This window comes from Tricharina praecox, assembly GCF_024521635.1.
Source record: "Tricharina praecox strain CBS 144465 chromosome Unknown BZA05scaffold_7, whole genome shotgun sequence".
Lineage (NCBI taxonomy): Eukaryota > Fungi > Ascomycota > Pezizomycetes > Pezizales > Pyronemataceae > Tricharina > Tricharina praecox.
This window is the reverse complement of record NW_026250409.1, coordinates 1,323,356-1,344,113: the sequence shown is the minus strand read 5'-3', so window position 1 is coordinate 1,344,113 and position 20,758 is coordinate 1,323,356. Positions and strand designations below refer to the sequence as shown.

Below are 20,758 nucleotides of genomic sequence, written 5' to 3'. Positions count from 1 at the left end.
AGGCAAGAGGCAAGAGGCAAGAGGCAGGCGTTTCGAACATGCATAAGGCAATAAATAAATACAAGCTTAAGGCGGCTGCCCATCAATGATCAATAACGTCAGCCGGACGGAGGCGAGTATAATACATATGCATGTAACGTGACTATGTATCCACGGTATGATGGGTCAGGGAAGGGAAGGGAATGCGGGTATCTCCGGATGTCGGGCAGCGTCCGTGCGCGAGTCCGTGCACCGGTAGGTATAAAAACATGAAGATTTCTCGATAACGAGAAGTAGTAATGCTAGAACATCTCGAAAGCAGACATATACCGCACGCTCTGTTTGAGTTGGAGGCAAGTATACCATAGTCTACCACATAGTATCGATTCGGGTTCGCTGGAGGCCTTGCCTTCGTGGTTCAAACGCCGTCCGCCGACTCCGCTGACTCCGCACAACCGAGCTCCCAGGAAGATGTCAGGACTGGTTGGTGGATTAGGTACCCGGGGGGGGGGGGGTTGTTAAGCTTGGCAAGGCCTTTCTTCGACTGTCTCCAATATATACGCTCGCGATTTCCGCGGTAGCTGTGCGGCCTTTCTTGAAGTACAATGTAGTTACCATGAGCTGGGGGTTTCACACCCGGATGGGCCCATGGGTAGCGTTGATCAACGGCCTAGGTAGGTACTATATATGAGCTCACCACGCGCTACATACGTCCAAAACTCAACCTAACATCTATGATACATATATGCCTCTTTCCGGTGTCTCAGGAGGGCTCACTTCCAGCCGGTGGTTCCGTCTGGTAGGTAGGTGGCTTTTCGGGAGTGCGATACCTACGCTCCGCTCATCCGGGTGAGCATCGCCATTTCGTGGGTCGTCGGTGGCCACAGAACAGGCATTGCAAATGAAGATGTGAGCCGTTAGCGAATGTGAGCTTCGCCATGGAGGTTTCAATCCTGCATTTCCGACTTCAACTGCGTACCTACCTACTTCTCAACCTTGCATACCGACCTATTGTCCGACTTCCAAGCATACCTATCCGCCTTGCATGTCTCATGCGTGGATTGCAATCCGCAGCCAGTGGGCATGCGGAATCCATCTGCTGCGCGGTTACACCGGGGAAGCATCTCGACTCCTGCCGTGTCGTACGACGGGTTACATCCGTGCCATCCTCCGGGCGACGTGCGAAACGTGTAGAACTATAGTACCAGTAGATGAAACAAAAACGTGCCAGTGAAATCTTACGTGTCGGAATGAGATGGCGTACACACATACACACAGCTTGCCAGTCAGGTGCCTAACTATGGGTAGCTACCCCACAGCGCACACAGCGTGAAACCCAAGTACCCTAGGGGGGAGCTCGACTCCGTCGCCGTGCCAGCCGACGTCTACTATTGTCGTCCCCCGAAATTCCCGCGAACCCTACGCGAGTAGTGGAAGCAGCCGCGGGAGGAAGTCCGTGCCGCAGGGCCCCTTGCCGGGAGCGGGCGCGCGCAATAACGACGGCGACGAACGGTCGACGATAGCCCTTGCATAACTGCTGGCAATCATCGCGCTCGCGCCACGCTTTTTTGACGTGATCTGATGGCATGGGCTAGATGGATAACCCGTGGATTCGTCGTGGGCGTGGATTAGTTAGTGGCGGGACAGGGATGCGCGAGCCATGGCGTAGTGGGGGAAAGCGGGGTGCCGATATGCCGCGGATGGCGAAGCTCGGTGGTGGATCAACAGCGGTATCCACTCGTGGCTGGGCATCGAGTATCTGGAGGTTTTTAGCGCGATGAAGTGCTGGGACTGAGGAATTATGTAAAGACTCGCGACTCGGAGAAAGGCTCCATGCCCGGAAGATGGCTGCGTGTCCGAATAATAAATGGCTTCCATGGGTAGATGGGAAGGTCGGAAAAGAGGCGCGGACGAGGCAAACAAGCCATCCGCATTCGACGATCCCTCGCGCTGCTCTGGAGCAGAGTACTCTGCAGTACGTGTGCGGCAGGTGATTAGTCTCCTTACTTACTTAGGTCTTCAATGCGCCCGCCTCAATTATCCGCATGGGCTGGATGGTGGGGAAGAAGCTCATCCCTTCGCGTTCGGCGCTTTCGCCCAAAGCGGTCGACAGCACTGCTATCCGGACTTTCCCCGGCCGGACTTGTCGGCACTCAGGACAGTCCACGAGGCAAACACCATCGTGAACCCTCCATATGCAATTGACGATACCCGGAGCTTCCATTCCACGGCCGCCAGACCGCCCTTTGCGCTCGACCGGCCACTTGAGCGGGTTGGTTTAAAAGGAAAGCGTGCCCACTGCTCGGATACATTCTCTTCTGCATCCGCTCTTCCCGCTTCAACAACGCCCTCCTCGTCTCGACAGCTAAGCAGCATTCTGCCGGTGAGTTCTGCAGACCCCAATCTATATCCTTTGCCCATCTCTCCAGCCATCCCATCCGATGATGATCGCCGGCATTGATTTCCGCTGCTGGCTGTTGTCTGCGGCGGCAAAGATATTGCTGCAATCGTGTCATTGCTGGCGAGCTGCACCAGATATCATATAAACTCTCGCTGTCCCCCGCTCATCGGTATAAGACAACCCACTGACTCTTGAGTTTATAGGCCTCGCTCCTCCTTCCTCCGTTCTCCTCCATCTTTCTCCTGACTCATCAGTAACCATGGTACTTTCTCCAGCCCTCCTGCGCACGGCAATGCGCTCCCTTAGGCCTCAGTCAACTGCATTCATGAGGCCCGCGGCTTCTGGTGTCCGACGGCTAACACAGACTTTCAATCCGCAGGTCAAAGTTCTCGCAGTACTCTACGATGTGAGTACCCCCCCGCACTCCCAAAGTTCTCGTCAACCCCCAGAAACTGACGGATCCATAGGGTGGCATCCACGCCGAGCAGGTTCCCGCTCTTCTCGGAACAACTGAGAACGAGCTCGGTATCCGCAAGTGGCTCGAGGACCAGGGCCACACCCTTGTCACTACCTCCGACAAGGACAGTGAGAACTCCGTCTTCGACCGCGAGCTCGTAGATGCTGAGATCATCATCACCACTCCGTATGCTCCCCCCCTCTCCCGGCTGCCCGGATGCGAGACTGACCCCTTCACAGCTTCCACCCCGGCTACCTCACCGCTGAGCGTCTCGCCAAGGCCAAGAACCTCAAGCTCGCCGTCACCGCCGGTATCGGTTCCGACCACGTCGACCTCAATGCCGCCAACAAGACCAACGGCGGTGTGACCGTTGCCGAGGTCACCGGCTCCAACGTTGTCTCCGTCGCCGAGCACGTCGTCATGACCATCCTGACCCTTGTCCGCAACTTCGTCCCCGCCCACGAGCAGATCGTTGCCGGCGAGTGGAACGTCGCTGCCGTTGCCAAGGACTCCTACGATCTGGAGAACAAAGTCGTCGGAACCGTGGCCGTCGGCCGCATCGGCGAGCGTGTCCTCCGTCGTCTGAAGGCCTTCGACTGCAAGGAGCTCCTCTACTACGATTACCAGCCTCTGTCGGCCGAGAAGGAGGCCGAGATCGGCTGTCGCCGTGTCGACTCCCTCGAGGAGATGCTCGGCCAGTGCGATGTCGTCACCATCAACTGCCCTCTCCACGAGAGCACCAAGGGTCTGTTCAACAAGGAGCTCATCTCGAAGATGAAGAAGGGAGCGTGGCTCATCAATACCGCTCGTGGAGCGATCGTTGTCAAGGAGGACATCGCCGAGGCACTCGCCTCCGGCCAGCTCCGCGGCTACGGAGGAGACGTCTGGAACCCCCAGCCCGCCCCCGCCGACCACATTCTGCGCAATGCCCGCAACATCTACGGTGCCGGAAACGCCATGACCCCCCACATCTCGGGTACCTCCATCGACGCGCAGAAGCGCTACGCCGACGGAACCAAGAAGATCATCGACTCGTACCTGAGCGGTCGCCACGACTACGACCCCCAGGACCTGATCGTCTACAAGGGTGACTGGGCCACCAAGGCTTACGGTCAGAGGAAGTAGGTCCCGCATGGTTTAGGGAGTTATTTGTGAATACCTGTTGCCTTTTTTCTTTCGGTTTTCTTTGTTTTGTTTTTTATGTGTCATGGATTTTCTTTTTTGCGGGATGGGGAGAATAGGGTATTTGCCACGTCTGCAAGGCTATTGGTAACTAGCGACCGGGGTATCTGAGGGCTTGGAGAAGTTTGAATTGATTGAACTTACTGTATATCATGGCATTGGCAGTCAACCAAATTCAGTCTGTAGTGCAAGTAACCGGTTCAGGGTAGCGACCCCCTTCGCCCGCCTCCTAGGCATACCTACGTGATCATTGATATGGAGTGCACAGAGGAAGTACCCTGCCTACCTATACAATTGGAACCGGAGAAGTGCCATTGTCTTGTGGTTTCCAGAGGGGGTCGCGAGTGATAAATCGTGCGGTAGGTAAGTACATACTTGGGTAGTGAACTTGAATGACCGCGGCGACTGCACTGCAGGAGAGCCTTCCACGGGCTATTTTATTAGGTATGTAGCTCAGCTTACACCCCGGAGCCCAGATCCATCGGAGCGGATTATTGCGTCGTGTGTAAGCATCTCTCGTGGCGGTGATTGCAGCCTGCAGGCGCGCGGGAGAAGTAGAGGTACATACGGTAAGGATAGCCATGACTGCTGCCTGCTGCTGCTGCTGCAATTGCAGTCTGTCTGTCTTCCTCGGAAGTTCGAGCGGAGCATCGAGTAGTGACGAGTCATGAGAGGTGATAGCCTAGGTAGCATACTACTACCAGTAGGGGGAGCACAATAGAGATTCCATGGAGATACAATAGATTAGGTAGGTATGAGTGACTTATACTTTTTCTATTCGGAGATAACTGGGAGACAATTTGGAGTTTACTTTTATAAACCACGGTTGATGGTGATGAGAAGCATAATCAGCACAATCAGCACGGTCTTGGAATCTTTGAGAGAGAGAGAGAGAAATAGATCTTCTTAGAATCTTGATTCTCAGTGTTGACGGGTTGAGCGAGTGATAGATATCGTATCTTTGCATCAGCAGTACCCCACCCGGGCCACCCCCTAAATTCACACGCCCACCTGCAGCGCATATACCAATGCACAGATTCGTATTCGTCTAGGCAACTAAGGCGTCAACTGACCGTTCGCCCGCCCGCACGCCTGGTTGGGTATGGGAATGGGTGATCTCCCCACCTCCGCGCACTCCGTCTCACTCGGCTCCAGCGCCCTCACTACACCACACAAAAATCCACAATACAACAGGTATCAAATCGCTCCGCCTAGAACGTTGGGGCGTTGGGGCGTTGGAGACGGGCCGGGACGCACGAGACATGCTACCGTCCACGTCCAGTGCGCGGGGGCGCGGTAGATTCCTGCCGTCCGTCTCGTCTCGAATAAAGTGGCTGGCTGGAGAGTGAAGTCCGTCGTCTAGAACGCGAGAGAGATCTTCACTTTTGGGCGGGTGGGAGGGTGGATGAGGACACGGATCGAATGATATCTTCAACACCCGATCCGCGGTTACCCAAGCCGCCCCATCAAAGCACAGACCCCATCTATCTTACGTTTTAACTATGGTCGATCTCATGCCATTCCCGTATTATGTATTCCGTATAGGTATACCTATATTCAACCAGGTTGCTGATGCTGATGCTGTTATTGGCGGCGCCATCAACATCGGAGAGACGATTACGATTTGTGCCGATACTCTGGAGTCTAGGTCTGGAGATCTATCACTCGTCCTAGGTTGACTAAGCTACCTAGGTTGAGATCAGCGCTGTTGCCATGCCGTATCAAAAGTACCGAAATTACGAACCTAAAACAAATGGTGGTGACGATCTTCGCGTAGGGCTGGCTGGCTCGATGGGGGCGGAGGAGGCGGAGCTGGCCATTGCCATGGTTACCGCGGCGTCGGATACACTCGGCCGAGCAGGAGCAGGTCTCAGGCTTCAGGCAGGCAGTCAGTGCAGTTCACCTAAAGTGGCCATGCACCGAAGCACGAAGCTGAGCCCTCCTCCCCTCACCTCAGACCTCATCTCCTCCCTCATCTCCGTAGCGAACTGGCCCAGACCCAGCGCCGACCCCCCACATCGGCGGCGGAAGCTCTCTCCTCCACCGAGCTGCAAGCCGCATGCATGCATTGCTAGCCCCTTCCGTACGCAGATGCATGGAAGCGGTTTCAGTGCCGCGGGCGCGGATGCGCGCGTGGTTCCGTTGTTCCGGATCCCGTTGGTTCCCCACGGGCTGCGGGCTGCGAGCGACGGGCTGCGGGCTTGTCGTGTCTGGTGGATTCTCCGGTTCTCTCTTTCCAGCTTTTCAGCCTTTCAGGTTCTCTTCCCACTTCCCACTTCACACTTCTCAGGCTCACATGTCTAGGTAGGCTGAGGCCTGTAGGTATACCGAGGAGTAATTGGCGCGCATAGTCACCCGGGTAGGCTATCCCCTATACATAGGCACTCTATGATCCGTCAGTTGCAGCTCGCGTATCGTGCAATTTGACGGAAGGGAATATCACTCACCCTCACCACCTCCTCCGTTCACTCCAAGTCTCGTCGCCGGTCGGTCGGCAGATGACGTTCCGTGCGTCCATGTCCGCTCGCTTCGTTCCGTTTCGAGTTTTTCGATGCTTGCTTGCTTGCTTACTTGCGCACCCCCGGGCCCCCGGGCCGGCTCACCCGCCTCCAGCCTCCAATAGATTTCTCCGGTGGGCATGTAGTCGGCGGTTGGCGATGTTTCTCGCTCGCTCGATCCTTCCCATGCTATGTAGATACCGTAGATGCCTAGTCTCGACGAGATGAAAGAAGAAGCCATGCCACTCGCTCGCGAGGGAGCGAGAGTTGATGGCCATGGTGAATGACAAATATCTGCAGTTCGCAAGATGCCACACATCCGCGGCCGCCGCCGGCGCGTAATACGTGCAGGGGAGGGGGGGTTCTTTCCGGTCAATCAGGGCCATGTCGGTTCCATGTACTTATGTCGAACGCCGTGTTGGACCTTTGGTGGCCGGGGTAGAGTACGTAGAGTAGAGTAGAGTATATACCGCCGGATCGATAGATTTGATAAGCACTTGCGATCACTCGCGCTGCTGGGCATGCTGTTATATACAGTGCACCGAGCCTAACAAACCACCTATCAGCGTCAACGTCAAAGTGCATAGCATGGCATGTGACTGGACTGGACTGATGCCCTGCTCAGTGCCTCGATCGCCGTAGAGCAACTATGGTCCGGTCCAACCATGCCTCATAGTTCCAGGATGTATGTATGAAGTATGAGTTATGTGCCATCTACCCACCTGCGGCCATCTCGCAATGATGCTGATGCCGTAATGCCCTTGCGGTCCCGCAAGTGCTGATTAGAGTGCACTTGGCCTAGGGAAGGGGGGGGGGCTTAGTATTGTGCACGTGCACGTGCGTGGGTGGCGGTGGGCGGTAGTGGGTGGTGGCAGGTGAATATTCCCAGTCCACGGCCATGGGGGCATGGGGGTTGGGGGGTGGGAGGGGGCAGCTGTCATGGAAGAACCATGGTTCGACGTGCATTGCCTCTGGGCTGCAGATTGGGGGTACCATGTAGCCATGTAGGTAGGTGGGTATATGGTATATTGAAACAGAGTGTTTTGAGATCGATGCAGCAGCACACACAAGCCCCCCTCCCCCTGCGAGACTTGAGTGACACCGAGCGAATGATTAACGTTCAGCACGCCAGACGATGATGATGATGATGATGATCATGGGTAGCTGGTGAAACTCTACGTTGCAGCGGGCCCACCGTTGACACACCGGGGCCGTCATGGTAGTATTAGCACTTTGGTACAGTAGTTCGTATTCCGTCCACGGGGCGCGGTGGTGCGCGATTAGGAGGGTGGGGGGGTCTGGTGTAACCAGCGAAAGTAACTACCGGTAAGTTGTCTACAACCTAGAACCATCAATCCCAGAGACGGCTCGGCTTGGTAATTCCGCTACTTCTGCTAGTCTCTACCATAAGGCAGGCAGGCAGGTAAACAGGCCAATCCTCTCAGGCCCTCGGCGATGATGGGTGAGGGGTGATGGGTGTGTTCTTCACGACCGATCACTCGTGGTGTGATCTGTCAATCAATTTCCGGTCCCACGGGAGAAAAAAAAAGCGGAGGTGTGCCACGAACGAGAACGAACGACCGACCAGAGGGAAGAACCTAAAAGATTGACTTGGCCCGATTCACGCGGGGATCCTCGATCAAAGTACCTACCCCGCTAAGCGGCTGCCGCCGCACGCGCACGTTTTGGGGGGTTTTCTTTCTTTCTTTCGGGATATGAGCTTGAAGTTGTGATGGGTCGAATAGCGTCATGTACTACCCACAGTAACTCACAGGCAGCGTGGCAGTCATGCTGTGATCAGAGAAGCGGTGTGTCACTCGTGTAATTGGGAAATCAGCTGGCTGATCATCGTTCATCCGTACGCGGTGTTATTGTTGGATGTGCGCAGTGGCAGCAGCATGGTGGGTGAATGGGGCGTGTGAGACTGTGAGACTGTGAGGGTGTGAGGATGTCTCTGAGTTTGTGCTCATGAGGGTGTGAGGGTGTGGTGGTGTGAGGATGTGAGGTGTGATGTATGCTGAATGAGGGTGTGATGGTAGCAGAGTGGGCACTGGGAGAGTGAGATGGTGTGCCAACCATGCACTGTGCTCAATCGCCACTCCCAGTCGGCGCCACCCATCGTGAACGGAATGTGACTGATCTTTTACTTCACTCCAGCTCATCCACATCCATCCATCCGTCCATCCGTGCATCCCTCCATCGACCATCGGCATCCGGATTCGAACGAGCACGCCACCTCCCCTCCGCACACACATCTGTAAGGATCAGGCCTCAGCGGCTGGGCCCTGGAGTCTGGAGTCCGGGGAAGCTGAAGCCCGCAGGCTCATCGGAGCATCGTGAGGGGGGCCGGTGGTTAGCCTGACGGTCCCACTCTTTCGACGGTCTCGAAATGTCTTATCCCGTTCGCCAGCGCATATGTGAGTGCGGGGCACACATGTCCCCCGTCCGGGGACAGCTGCTCTGGTGATGGCATGCGGGGCTACACCCAGCGCTGCTGATCTGTCGATACGAACAGCCAGCCAACCGAACTCAACCAAACACACCACTATGTACGCCCCCTCCGTGTGTGTGTCTCGCCTTGGATAACCGTCGCAATGACTAATTCCCGCAAGCCATGCATCCACCATTCAGCCCGACCACCGACCTTCGACCCCCTTCGCTTCGGCAGGCGCTGGCGTGTGTGGGTGTTTGTATATATGCGTCTAGAAGGCCGGTGATGCTGTACGTACGTACATACATGTTTCTTGGCCAGATGCCCTTCCCTGACCATATACACACCCACACCCACCCTCCCGCTCTACCCCCGAGCCTTGCCTTGTCTCACCGTGCACCGACTGGTGACAGGCAAGCAATACCTGCCTACATACATACCTAGGCGAGAAATATGTATACAGTGGACCCGGATCGTGTGTGCATACCGGTAGGCAAGTACGTACGTGCAGATTTGTGGGTTCTAAGATCTACGGTTGCGCAGATATCGTATCGAGTAGAATAGAGTACCTACTTGCCTACCTAGGCATACCGGCAGCTACGGTGCTCCCCACAGCTATTCTACTCTATGTACGTGCCGGCAGAAGGATGGATGGGTGGAATAAAGGGAAACCCGGTGGAGACAGCTATGATTCCATCCATGGGATGAAATGGCACCACCTACCGACATACATAGGAACAGCTGTAAACCAAGCTGTCACGTTGACGGACAGCTTGCCAACTACTTTACCTGGGAACGGGTGCGGACCAAGACCGAGAGAGAGCTGTCACGTCGACGACAAATCGACCGGCACATCGCTATACCTAGCACATAGAGTGCAGGTGTGTAAGTTACCTCGCACAGCCAAGAGGTGACTAACTGCTGGGCCGCCTGGTGGCGAGCTTCATCCTTAGTTAGTGGCGAACGCAATGTGCCCGTTTGTTCGTTCGTCGCTCCCTCCGGTCTCCCAATTCTCTCCGTCGGGAGACGAATCTGAGGCGAGGTGGATGTGGTTGGCCGGTGCTATGTAGTTAGTCAAGTACCTTAGGTAAGTACTATGTACTTCCCTAGGTATACTTGCTTGTAACTTACCTAGCGGACCGCCGGGTGTGTCCGTTCGGCTGCGGGTCGGTGCGTGCATATGTGATGATAGCTTCCCTTCCCTTCCCTTTCCCCCGTAGTTAGTCGTGCGTGCCATTGAACGACAGATTTCTGGACGGATCAGTATCTTTGTAGTTAGATACCGTGGAGTGGAGCGGTAACTATCTCGTTCTTGTACTCGTTTACCAGCCAACCAACCAGCTACCGGCCTCACCATCACCGCTTACATATTGCCGTCGGCCGACCAACTAGAACAGAAACCCGGCTATGTACTCTACCTATCGTACGCGATAAATATCAGTCGTTACCGTGTATGTACTTTGCTGGGACAGATTCCCATTGGCTAGTGTAACTACTTCTCTCTCGCGGTAGGATTAGCTAGGTTGTCTCGCGGCGGTGGCTCTCTTTAGGTCTATAGAAACGTCAATAAAATGATCCCCCCCCCCCTATCATACGCGCCTTGCATATCACATCATATCACACTCTACGTGGGACCATGCCGCGAGCGGTGCCCATCTCCGCAGTGCGCACAGGGTGGTCTCCGATCCGCAGCGTATGTATGTGTGTGTACATAGCAGGAAAGCGTGCGCCGAAAATGGTCATGACAGTGCAGACCAGGCTGCTAGTTATAGCCGCGCGCGACCGTCGGTGGTTAGTTAACCGCGAGCGCGTTTCTGGTCCTGGGGAAACATCCGGCGTCGACTTTCACGAGCACACGAAGGAAGGAGCGAGGGATGTCAACGTGGGGGGGTGTTCGACCGACCGACCGCGAGCCGTTGGAAGAGTACCGCCCTCCCTCAGGGCGGACATGGTTTGAGCTGTGAGCTGTGAGCTGTTCAGTTCTAACTTACTTCCGCGGACCTGATTCCTCGCCCCCACGCTGCTCACCACCCCCTCCACCACCACCCTCGCCTTGCCACACGTACGCAGCAGTAGCAGCAGCAGCAGAAACCATTTGTTTTTTGTTTTGGGCGCTTGTTGTTCCCCATCTGCCGCGATCGACGGCGGTGGTAGTACATATCCCGGAGCTCCCGTCAAAGGGGAAGGGGGAGGGGGAGCCGACACTTACCTAAGTTTGTAGATGTGAGGAGAAGAAAAAAGAAAAGTCGTGACGGTTATTCAAAACACGGGCATCCACCGCTCCGAACGACAACGGCGGCGACGACGTCCGCCGTGCACGGGACGTCGGGACCCGGCGCATCCTGAACCATGGGAGCGACAAAAAGAAGCAATGAAAAAAATCTCCAAACGTTACAGCTTACGGTACATACGCTACCTAGGGGGGCGGGTACCTAGGTGGGTACCTACTCCATCCGCATATGGGTACTGTTGGTACTGACCATGAGAGGCAGAAAGAGGCCAGCATGCTTACCTGGGTGGCCTACGTACGCGGCCGAGCAGCCGTCTCCAACGCCACGGCCTGACTTGCACATATGTACATGCGGGGGATGACAAATACCGACCTCGTATACCATATGTAGCGAGCATGTCTGTGGTATTTACAGTGACCGATCAGCCGGGAACGGCAATGCGAACCGCCGTCCTTCACCCTTCACACTTTACCCTTTACCCTTTACCCTTTACCCTTTACTCTTTACTCTTCACTCTTCACTCTTCACTGTTCACTCTGCATCGGCCTTCACCTCGGGGGGCCGATATGGATGTGGCTTAGACTCAGCCGACTCGTCGTGCCGTCGGTTTCAAGTTGAGCTCAGTCACCAAGGGAGTAACCAGATACTTGGTTAATAAAGTAGGTATGTGGGTATCGTCACCGACACGCGGTGCTTTGCGCTCTAGCGTAGAGTGGAGTGCCAGAGTGCCAGAGTGCCAGAGTGCCAGAGTGCCATAGCTCTTGGCCAACGTCGACGGAAGTCACGACTCACGACGATGATCGATCAGGCCCCCTCTCGCTCTCCCTCTGCCACCCTCCGACGATACGATACGATGCGATAGAGTACAGTACAGTACCTCGATACGCGCTACCCATAATAGTAGAGTATACTCTACTCTACCGTACTCGGCGACCGTATGTATCACAACAATCTACAATCTACAAGAAATACGCCAATAGGTACACCGTACATATGTCAATATACCAATACGCCAATATATTATACAAACATTCAACCCCGACTTTTAGGTAGCCACGTGAGCGTTGCTCCCACTGCCCACTGCCCACTGCCCATCAATGTTTTTGGTTTTGTCCTCCACTCCACTCCAGTTCACTCCACTCCACTCCACTCCAAACGCCGGCATCGCCGCTCGGCTATTGTCGATAAAGTACCTACATTTATCTACATACATACCTCTCACCCAAGTACTCGTACAAAGTACATAGAGCATTTACATACATAGCACCCAGCCAGCCTGCCTATTCCAGCGCCCCAGCCGCCCCCGCAACTCGCTAAGAGCCTCTCCCTGCGCACTGTCGAGAGCCCTGTCCTGCCCAGTGAGTGAGTGAGTGCCCAGTACCCAACGCGTTTAATATAGCCACCTGCATTCACAAGCCCCAGAGATTGACGGGGTGCGTGGGTTGGGGGTGGGGTGGGGTTGCGGGGGCCCGTGGAGCGTGAATACGGTAGTTGAGCTCGCTCGCTCGCTCGCTTTCGGCATTCGCGAGAAGCGAGGTACGAGGACGGTTTTCCTGAACCATGGAGGCGGGTTTTTTTCTCACTGTTGGATGTTGCCGTTGGCTGTTGGCCGTGGGCAGGTGCGTTGCTAATCCGGTTTTTTTTTTTGACTTCTGTTCTTTGCTTTCTTTTTTTTTGACTACTAACTATGGGATACTCGAGTGGAGCGCTGCATGCGATGAGATTCGATGAGCAGAGGGTAAATATTGGGGAATAGCCAAAAGCTACATAGAGCCAGATGGCCCGGATGGAAAACTCGGCTGGCATGGAATGACAGGGGCGATACACACGGTATGACATACGGTGTCCGCCCGGAGGCTGAGGTTATCCCCGGATTCCCCAGATTCCGCTATGGAGCTTGTATGGAGCTTGTAAGGTCAAGCTTGTACGTTGTGTGCCGCTTCCACTTCCGCTTCCGCTTCGCGTCTATTGTGGGAAGCGTCGATACGACGACACGGCGACATGGCTTACGCAGCCAAGCGGACTCCGGAGCCGGCGCGCGGCTGACGGTGTCAGTGTCGCGAATACGATACCGTATCCAAGTACTCTACATACCGAGTTCTCATGCCCGTCGTCCACAGGCGAGTACTGTATCAACTACCAAGTATTAACAATCAACGCAGCCGAGCCGGTCAATAGAGTCCGGAATACCTAGCCCCCCGTCCTCCATCCCCCGTCCCCCGTCCTCCGTCCCCGGTAAAACTCGTACATAGAGCCATTGTAATTTGTAACCGTCTCCGCACGCCGACACTGCATAGATACGGGTTTTTGTATTACTGCCCAGTTAATCGAATCGAATCGGCCCAGGACGAGGACCAGGACCAGGCTGCTAATACCTCCTCCTCCTCCTCCACCGTACCCTCCACCCTATCTCTCTGCCCTCCCCCGTTAAGTGTCAAACGCGGCTGTGTACTGTATGTATCGTATTGTACATATAAAAAACAACTTCCGCAGCTGCACGCCGCTTGCATGTATTCTACTTAGGAATCTAAGTGTACACCGGTTGGCGCAAGTACTTCCGGCGTTCTCATCTAATTCACTGTCTGTCATGAGGTCGGCGTTAAAGTACTTCCAGCTACATGGCTACCTACCTGATAGTACACGCGGGGTACATGGCTTGGTTAGTTAGGTACATGCTATAATATAGTACGTACCATGTAGGTACTTGTAGCGATTCCGCAGCGCGAGGCGGCTGTATGCGAGTGCTCGATTAAATAATGTGAATAAATGATTCCCCGCACGCACGCACTGTCGTTTATCGTACATACATAGTGTACTCTATGCATTACTGGTAGAGCTACCTACCTAGAGTACCTATGTGAGTGCACGTGTCCGTCTGTCCGTATCGTTACATAGCCGGCACTCTCGGAGTTCCGGATGGTGGAGTATGTAGCATGTAGTTTGTAGCACTCGATCGGAATGTGGAGATGAATATTCGAGGTACACTCGTACAGTACGGTAAAGTGAGTACCGCCTCTCTCATGACCATACCGGAATCGGCGTCATACTGTCGTCGCCGGTCTCCTTCTCCCTTCAGGCTTCCCCCTCCCCACTCGAACCGGATAATGACTCAATCCGCCATCCGCCATTCGATCCGTCGCACTCGTACGGAGCCACGAGCATCTGCTTTCCGCTAGATCCCTCCGGCGCATCCCCCCTCTCGCTAGCCAACCGGCCGATCAACCAACGGAGCGGCCGGGCCCTCCGTTCGTCTCGTCTTGTCTCGTCTCGTCTCGCCTTGCTAGATAGTTACCCGCGGCAGACATCGGCAAGAGCAAGAGCAAGTGCAAGAAGAACAACATATTCGCTTCACTTTGCTGCTTCACTTCGTCTAGTATCTTACAAAGGTACTCTACCCTCGTTCGGTGTCCACCCGTCCCCGTCCCAGCACGAATGTAGACCGTTGACCACTCTACTCTACGGTATCCAACCCTGCGCACGATATTTACATTACTTGGCCCATCCAATACCCTCCCATCCCATCCCATGCCATCCCATGCCACTATGATACCTACTATGTACCCCCCGGTCGACCATCCCCCGCATCGAATTAATGGAATTCCTCAAACGCAGCAGCCAGCAGCCAGCTCCGCCCCCGGAATCACGACTGGGATCCCCCGTATACCTATGTCGTGCATTTAACTACAGTCGCTTACCTCCCCCCTTCCCTCCCCCGCCCTCTCTCACTCCCTCCCCTGCAGAAAAAGATCGCGGCCCCCCCGCCCCCCTAAGGCGTAGAGGTGGAGCGAGGGAGGGAGGCAAACGTGGACTGCACTGCACTGGACTACGTAGAGCACATATGTACGGTACCCACTTGCTGGAGCGCTGGTGGAATTCGGCAGGCCGGCCGGCTACGGCGGACGGGAGGCTTGCCTGCTAAACGCCAGACTCGAGCTGATGCGAATCCATTACCTATCCATCGAGTTGCCGTGGAATTCTTCCGTCGTCGTCGTCGTCGTCGTAGTCGTCCGGGGTGTCGCACGTAACTACTGGGTACTTGTTAGTACTCTACGTATAGGTATGCGGGGAGGGTACTCTATGTACTCTAAATACTCTACACAAATGCATGGACAGGTAGATAGGATAGTCCGATAGTGTACCTATACATACATGCAAATAGCTACCGCTAGGTTCCAATGTCCAATGTCCATGAGCTATGTTAAGGTTGTTGCCCCACAGAAAGACGGGATGCCGTGCTACTACATGCCGGTACCGGTAGTTAGTAGGTACATCATCTTACCGACACGAGAAGCAATCAATCAGTCAATCAAATCTGTCCGTCCGTCTGTCCGCCGTTCGTCTCCCTAGAGTAGGTAGCCGAACGAGTATCTACCGTACCGGTAGTGTACAATGCAATGCAATGTACCAACCGAACCCCCCCACCCAACCCCCAACCGCCTCGGCTGATATTATATCCGTCCGAGTCAAAGCCAACGCCAAAGCCAACGCCATGACGGGCTGCCAGACTGCCACTGCCACTGCCAGCCAGCCCTGGGGTGACAGGAACGAGGACCTTAGACCCACCTACCTCAGACCTACCTACCTGCCTGCCTGCCTGCCTGCCTGCCTGCCTGCCTGCCTGCCTGCCTATGACCGAACCCGGTAACTATCGACGGAGTTGGTGTTTCGTCCGGTTTTTGACTCGTGTTGACTGGTGTTGATACCTACAGGGTGCATACGTACTCACGTCGTAGGGGCCCCCAACAGTTTTGTTTTTGTTTTGTGTTGCTTTGTTTTTTGGGCTTTTGTTTTTTTGGGCTTTTGTTTTTGTTCATGAATGACACTCGAATCGAATCAAATGGCTTGCTTCTTCCTCTTCTTCTTTGTTTGTTTATTTATTTCCCCGTGGGTTCTAGTGGGCTGGTAGTTACAGTGGTAACTATTACTAGATATGGCATAGTGACTACTGTGGTACTGTAGGAAGTGCCGTAAGTGGCTAACTAGCCGCTGGGCCGTTTTGTTTATTTCTTCTTTCTTTCTCTGTTTCTTTCTTTCTTTCCGGTCTACGTGATCAAGTAAATAAAAGTTTGTAAGCAACGTAAGTACCCAAGTTAGTCCGTTGATGTTTCAAACATCAACAAGCCTGGGGCGTACACACGGTACATATGTGAGTTCGGGACCACCGGCCTGCCCTGCGGTGTCTTGCGCTGTCCTGCGCATCTGTCGGTTGAGGGGCAACGACGCAGCACAGCTTCGTCGTTTGCTCGTCCTCGAGCGGTGAGCAGTGAGCGGTGAGCGGTGAGTGGCGGGTTCCATGCATCCGTCGCCCATCGCCCATCGCCCATCGCCCATCGCCCATCGCTCCCTCAATGATGATGAGCTGTGCTGTAGGTTGGTATGCATGTTTCAGCGGTCGGTATGTATGATGTATGATGTATGTATGTAGGTTGAATGTAGGTATCCAGAGATAGAAACACGTCCGCACGTCCGCACGCCTTATTGCTTATAGCCTCCCCTCCCCCCTCCCCCGGCCCCAAAGGATGTCTGATGTCTGATGTATGATGTATGTGTGTGTATGATGTATGATGCATGTTGTATGATGTATGATGTACGATGTCGGATATGCGTGTATGTATGATATGTGTGTGTATGTGTGTGTGTATCCGGCGCATGCCTTGCGTAAACCCGATCGCGAAAACCGGGGACTCCCCCTCCCCCGCCCGACGCCCGCCCGCCTTGCACGAACCCGGGTGTGGACGTGGACGTGGGCGAGGGCGAGGGCGAGGAAGTCAATCTGCTGCCTTCGCTGCCTTCGCTGCCTTCGCTGACTGCGCTGGCCGGACGGTCGCTCTTCCAAACCAAACCAGATGGGGGAAAAGTTTCCTTTCCTTTCTCATCTCATCCCATCTGAACTTCTGAAGCCGAACCCCCGTGCACGTGGAAGCAAAACGGCGGCGGTGATCGAGTTGAAAGTTTTAACTTCTTCGTTGGCTGGCTGGCTGGCTGGCTGGCTGGCTGGCTGGCTGGCTGGTTGGCTGGTTGGCTGGTTGGCTGGTTGGCTCACTGGTTCGCCTTGTCTTGTCATGTCTTGTCATGTCTTGTCTTGTCATGTCTTGTCATGTCTTGTCTTGTCATGTCTTGTCATGTCTTGTCCGCGGGGTTCTCACTCCCCCAGCGGCTGTGGCTATGTCTGTGGTACCGCACCTCCAAAGTTAAAACTCCAAGACTCCAACCCAGCTCAACCCAACTGAACCCAACTGAACCCAACGCAACTCAGCTCAACTCAACTCATGCGGCCGGTGGGTACACAGTACCAGTACCAGTACGCACCTACACCTCCGATCCGCGCTCACAACTTCAGATGAACTCCTCGATAACCAGAGTAGAGTACCTATGTAGGTGCCGAACTAGGTAGTTACGCCATGGCATGGATACACCATACACCATAACGTACTGTAGTTATACGGTACACCTGACAGCCTACAGCCTGCCTACTCTACTGTAAAGCTACAGGCATGGCCCGTCGGCCGGACGAAAGGTACATTACTCTAGGTACATGCTCTACATGCTCTACATTCCGGTACATAGAGTACAAAGTACATAAATAAATACATACGAGTTCCGGAGTCTGGAGTCTGTAGTCTGGTCTGGAGTCTGGACACAGACAGACACGGAGATGGCCACGGAGATGGAGATGGCAAGATGGCAACGCAACGCATGAAGACGTAGAGTATATTGGAATAGAGTAGTAAAGCCGAACGAACCTCCCTCCCCCTCCCCCACTCCCCCCGCACCGCTCGATCGATTGTTTGTATGATAGAGCAAAGTAGAGTAGAGTACCATGTGTTGCATTCGCATTGCATTGACTGCCGACACCCAAAACCCAAAACCCAAACCAATACCCAAAATCAAAATCCCATTCCCCGCGCGCGCGCAGCCCGATCCAAACCAAAACAAAACAAAAACTGAAAGAGAAAATCCCCGCCCCCGTACGCCGAAAAAAAAAACAAAAACAAAACAAATGACACAAAAATGACACAAAAGGAAATAATCCGTAAAACGACATTACCCCCAACCCAACCGAACCGAAACGAACCCTAGAATACCGGTAAGACCCACACAGATACACACATGCCACACATACAGACACACACACACATGCCCATATGCCGACACAAACCAAACAGCGAGCAGCCAATAAAAAACGGGTAGTAAAATACACCAAAAAGCCGTGAGGGGAAGTAAAAAAAAAGAAAATAAGAAGTAAAACGCTAAATGGGAAAAAGTAAAAGCAAGATGGTAGATGGCCTCCGTTAAGTGAAAAGAGAAAGGAAGAAAAAAGGAAGAAAAAAAACACCGCCCATAATAGTTAGGAAGGAAGTAACCCAAAAAATCCCACCCGTAAAAACAAAAACCAAAAAGACCAAAAAAAGAAAAGCGCTCGGAATGAATCAATCAAGCCATCCGCTGCGCTTCGCAGCTGGAGAGACGAGTCGAGTCGAGGGGAGTCTAATTGTATCTCTCGAGAAACCTGTCGCCCAGTTTTGCCTCTCGTTCGAGCGTCTCGCGGATCTGATCGGATCTCACGGCAATGCCGCAGCGGAATGGTTGCGGCTTCGAGTTGAAGCCGTCCGTGTAGGCAAATGTGTTGTACACCTCCTCTGCGCCCGACACAGGGTCCACATGCTTTGAAATGTTGAACGCCCACAGTATGCGCGTAATCGAGATGAACAGACTGTTCTCGGCGAGCAGCTTGCCCGGGCAGATGCGCCGGCCCTGTATGCATTGTCAGTCGATGATCATTCGTGGAAGAGGAAGAAGAAGAGGAGGAGCTAAACGTACCCATCCAAATGCGGAGTGACCATCACGGTGCGGGTATGGCTCGGTGCCTTCTTGCACCTCGAGGTATCGCTCGGGCACAAACTCGTGCGAGTCCTTAAAGTACTTGCTGTTGTGATGGATCGCCCAGAGGTTCCCAAGGATGGTGGTGCCGGCGGGAATGAAGTGGCCGTCGTAGTAATCGTCCTTGATGCTGGCATGGGGTGTCCCGCCCATGACGGCTACCGGTCGCCACCGCAGGGTCTCCTTGATGATGGCAGCACAGTACGGTAGATTCGGTTCGTCGCTCCAAGTAGGCGATCGATCTCTGCCCACGACGCGGTCGAGCTCTTCCTGTGCTTTTGCCGCCACTTCCGGGAAGCACGTCATCGCGAGCACAAAGCTCATGAGTGTGGACGACGACGTATCGCTGCCAGCGCCGAAAAGGGATCCGGTGGCATACGCAATCTCGCGCTCCGTGAGCTCGCCGGGGTTCTGGTCAAACTTCTCCCAGAGGTTCTTGGTGAAGGATGGGGGCGCGTCGCCCTCGTTCATGCGTCGCCGCACGTCTTGTGCGAGGCCCAGGAGAAGTCTGGATGACGCTGCGGCTCGCTGCTTGATCTCGCGCTTCCATGGGGCCAGAAAATCGGGAACCAGCTTCAGCAGGGGAAACGATTCAGCCCAAAAGGCACCGGGTCTGACGTCAGGTCAGTCAATGAGCTTCCCCTATAAACGTTCTCGAGCGTCGGGTGCCCGCGTGCGGATTGTGGGGGGTGGGGGGGGGGGGGGGGGGGGGGGGGAGGACAAGCGGACGAAAGGATTTTTTTTTTTCAAGAGACAACCCTTGTGCTGCAGTCAAAGGCAGGTGGATAGGGCAAACGAACAAGCAGTAGATTGATGTTGTACTCACACGTTCAGCGTCGACATGTACTGCATACGTTCGTATATGCGCTGGACGATGGAATCGTCCAAGTCATCGACACGGCGACCATAAGCGACGCACACCATGACCGAAGCCGCATACCGCTCCAGATGTCTTCCAAAGTCCTGCGGCATCTGGAGGAGATCGCGCAGGAGCCGCTGCGACTCGGCCTCCTGGATCGGCTTGTACGATTCGCAAGCTCTCCGCAAGAGGCCGCTGTGGAATATCTTGCGTGTTTTCCGCCACTTGTCGCCGTGGGGCATCGTAAGCAGCGAGTCGTTATTGGTAAATAGCTCGCCTGCATGTTCGTGTGGTCAGCCATGAAATAAATAAATGCGCAACCCACAGGGCACACGCATGAATTGTGGGTGCGCGTGCAACCCACCGTCGCCACCGCAAACCGCCGCGTGGAAGCCATGAGCTTCCTTTTGGCTTCTGGAAAGAAAAGAAGAAAAAAACAACAACAGTAGGAGACTCACCCATCACAACGAAGCGAGGCCTCGAGGAATATATTGCCGACCGCCGGTCCAGGAGGTCGCAGGCAACCTTTGGGTCTCCAATGACAATTGTTGGCCGTCGGCCGGTCCACACGGTTACCAATGAACCGTACATATCCGTCCACTGTTTGAACTTGTACCACGGCTTGCACGGCGGCAAATCCCATTTATTGCCAACGAAAGGGACCGGTGACGGTCCTGGAGGCCTTCATATCGCACCGGCGTCAGAGATGTGCAAAACAAACAAAACGTCGAAATGCATAAAAAAGCAAAACGACAAGTGTTGTTCGGCGGGGGTGGGGTGGGGGAAAAAAGCATACATTACTGCATGCCGCCGGTAGTCCTTGATGATGGTATAGAGCA

At 54.5% G+C, this 20,758-nt stretch overlaps 5 protein-coding genes across 5 annotated transcripts; 3 read left to right on the top strand and 2 right to left on the bottom strand.

Annotated features, from left to right (window-relative positions):
• Nucleotides 1–1,548: 1,548 nt before the first annotated feature.
• BZA05DRAFT_254350 (uncharacterized protein) lies at nucleotides 1,549–2,578 on the top strand. The gene is made up of 2 exons (XM_051480067.1): nucleotides 1,549–2,362; nucleotides 2,409–2,578. The coding sequence occupies exons 1-2, from the start codon at nucleotides 1,847–1,849 to the stop codon at nucleotides 2,523–2,525; spliced, it is 633 nt and encodes a 210-aa protein (XP_051341400.1). The 5' UTR covers nucleotides 1,549–1,846; the 3' UTR covers nucleotides 2,526–2,578.
• Nucleotides 2,541–4,240, top strand: BZA05DRAFT_254339 (D-isomer specific 2-hydroxyacid dehydrogenase). Its single transcript, XM_051480066.1, has 3 exons — nucleotides 2,541–2,786; nucleotides 2,848–3,023; nucleotides 3,077–4,240. Exons 1-3 carry the CDS (start codon nucleotides 2,640–2,642, stop codon nucleotides 3,960–3,962), a joined length of 1,209 nt encoding a protein of 402 aa, XP_051341399.1. The 5' UTR covers nucleotides 2,541–2,639; the 3' UTR covers nucleotides 3,963–4,240.
• A 4,470-nt stretch (nucleotides 4,241–8,710) lies between these two features.
• On the bottom strand, nucleotides 8,711–9,202 carry BZA05DRAFT_393078 (uncharacterized protein). Its single transcript, XM_051483182.1, has 2 exons — nucleotides 9,130–9,202; nucleotides 8,711–9,066 (listed from the first exon to the last, which is right to left on the bottom strand). The coding sequence occupies exons 1-2, from the start codon at nucleotides 9,142–9,144 to the stop codon at nucleotides 8,782–8,784; spliced, it is 300 nt and encodes a 99-aa protein (XP_051341398.1). The 5' UTR covers nucleotides 9,145–9,202; the 3' UTR covers nucleotides 8,711–8,781.
• A 3,537-nt stretch (nucleotides 9,203–12,739) lies between these two features.
• BZA05DRAFT_417430 (uncharacterized protein) lies at nucleotides 12,740–13,936 on the top strand (the record flags this gene model as incomplete). The annotated part of the gene is made up of 5 exons (XM_051485461.1): nucleotides 12,740–12,798; nucleotides 12,996–13,229; nucleotides 13,477–13,632; nucleotides 13,817–13,838; nucleotides 13,880–13,936. The coding sequence occupies 5 exons, from the start codon at nucleotides 12,740–12,742 to the stop codon at nucleotides 13,934–13,936; spliced, it is 528 nt and encodes a 175-aa protein (XP_051341397.1).
• Nucleotides 13,937–18,667: 4,731 nt separating this feature from the next.
• On the bottom strand, nucleotides 18,668–20,510 carry BZA05DRAFT_424899 (cytochrome P450; the record flags this gene model as incomplete). The annotated part of the gene is made up of 4 exons (XM_051485932.1): nucleotides 18,668–18,934; nucleotides 19,001–19,673; nucleotides 19,887–20,196; nucleotides 20,378–20,510. The coding sequence occupies 4 exons, from the start codon at nucleotides 20,508–20,510 to the stop codon at nucleotides 18,668–18,670; spliced, it is 1,383 nt and encodes a 460-aa protein (XP_051341396.1).
• Between the last annotated feature and the right edge of the window lie 248 nt (nucleotides 20,511–20,758).

What these genes read in the sequence shown, in the direction of transcription:
- BZA05DRAFT_254350 (XM_051480067.1), top strand. Translation starts at nt 1,847, where the DNA reads ATGGCTTCCATGGGTAGATGGGAAGGTCGGAAAAGAGGCGCGGACGAG. An exon ending in AGCTAAGCAGCATTCTGCCG is followed by an intron (nt 2,363 to 2,408) that starts GTGAGTTCTGCA and finishes CCATCTCTCCAG; the next exon opens with CCATCCCATCCGATGATGAT.
- BZA05DRAFT_254339 (XM_051480066.1), top strand. Translation starts at nt 2,640, where the DNA reads ATGGTACTTTCTCCAGCCCTCCTGCGCACGGCAATGCGCTCCCTTAGG. An exon ending in TTCTCGCAGTACTCTACGAT is followed by an intron (nt 2,787 to 2,847) that starts GTGAGTACCCCC and finishes ACGGATCCATAG; the next exon opens with GGTGGCATCCACGCCGAGCA. An exon ending in GAGATCATCATCACCACTCC is followed by an intron (nt 3,024 to 3,076) that starts GTATGCTCCCCC and finishes ACCCCTTCACAG; the next exon opens with CTTCCACCCCGGCTACCTCA.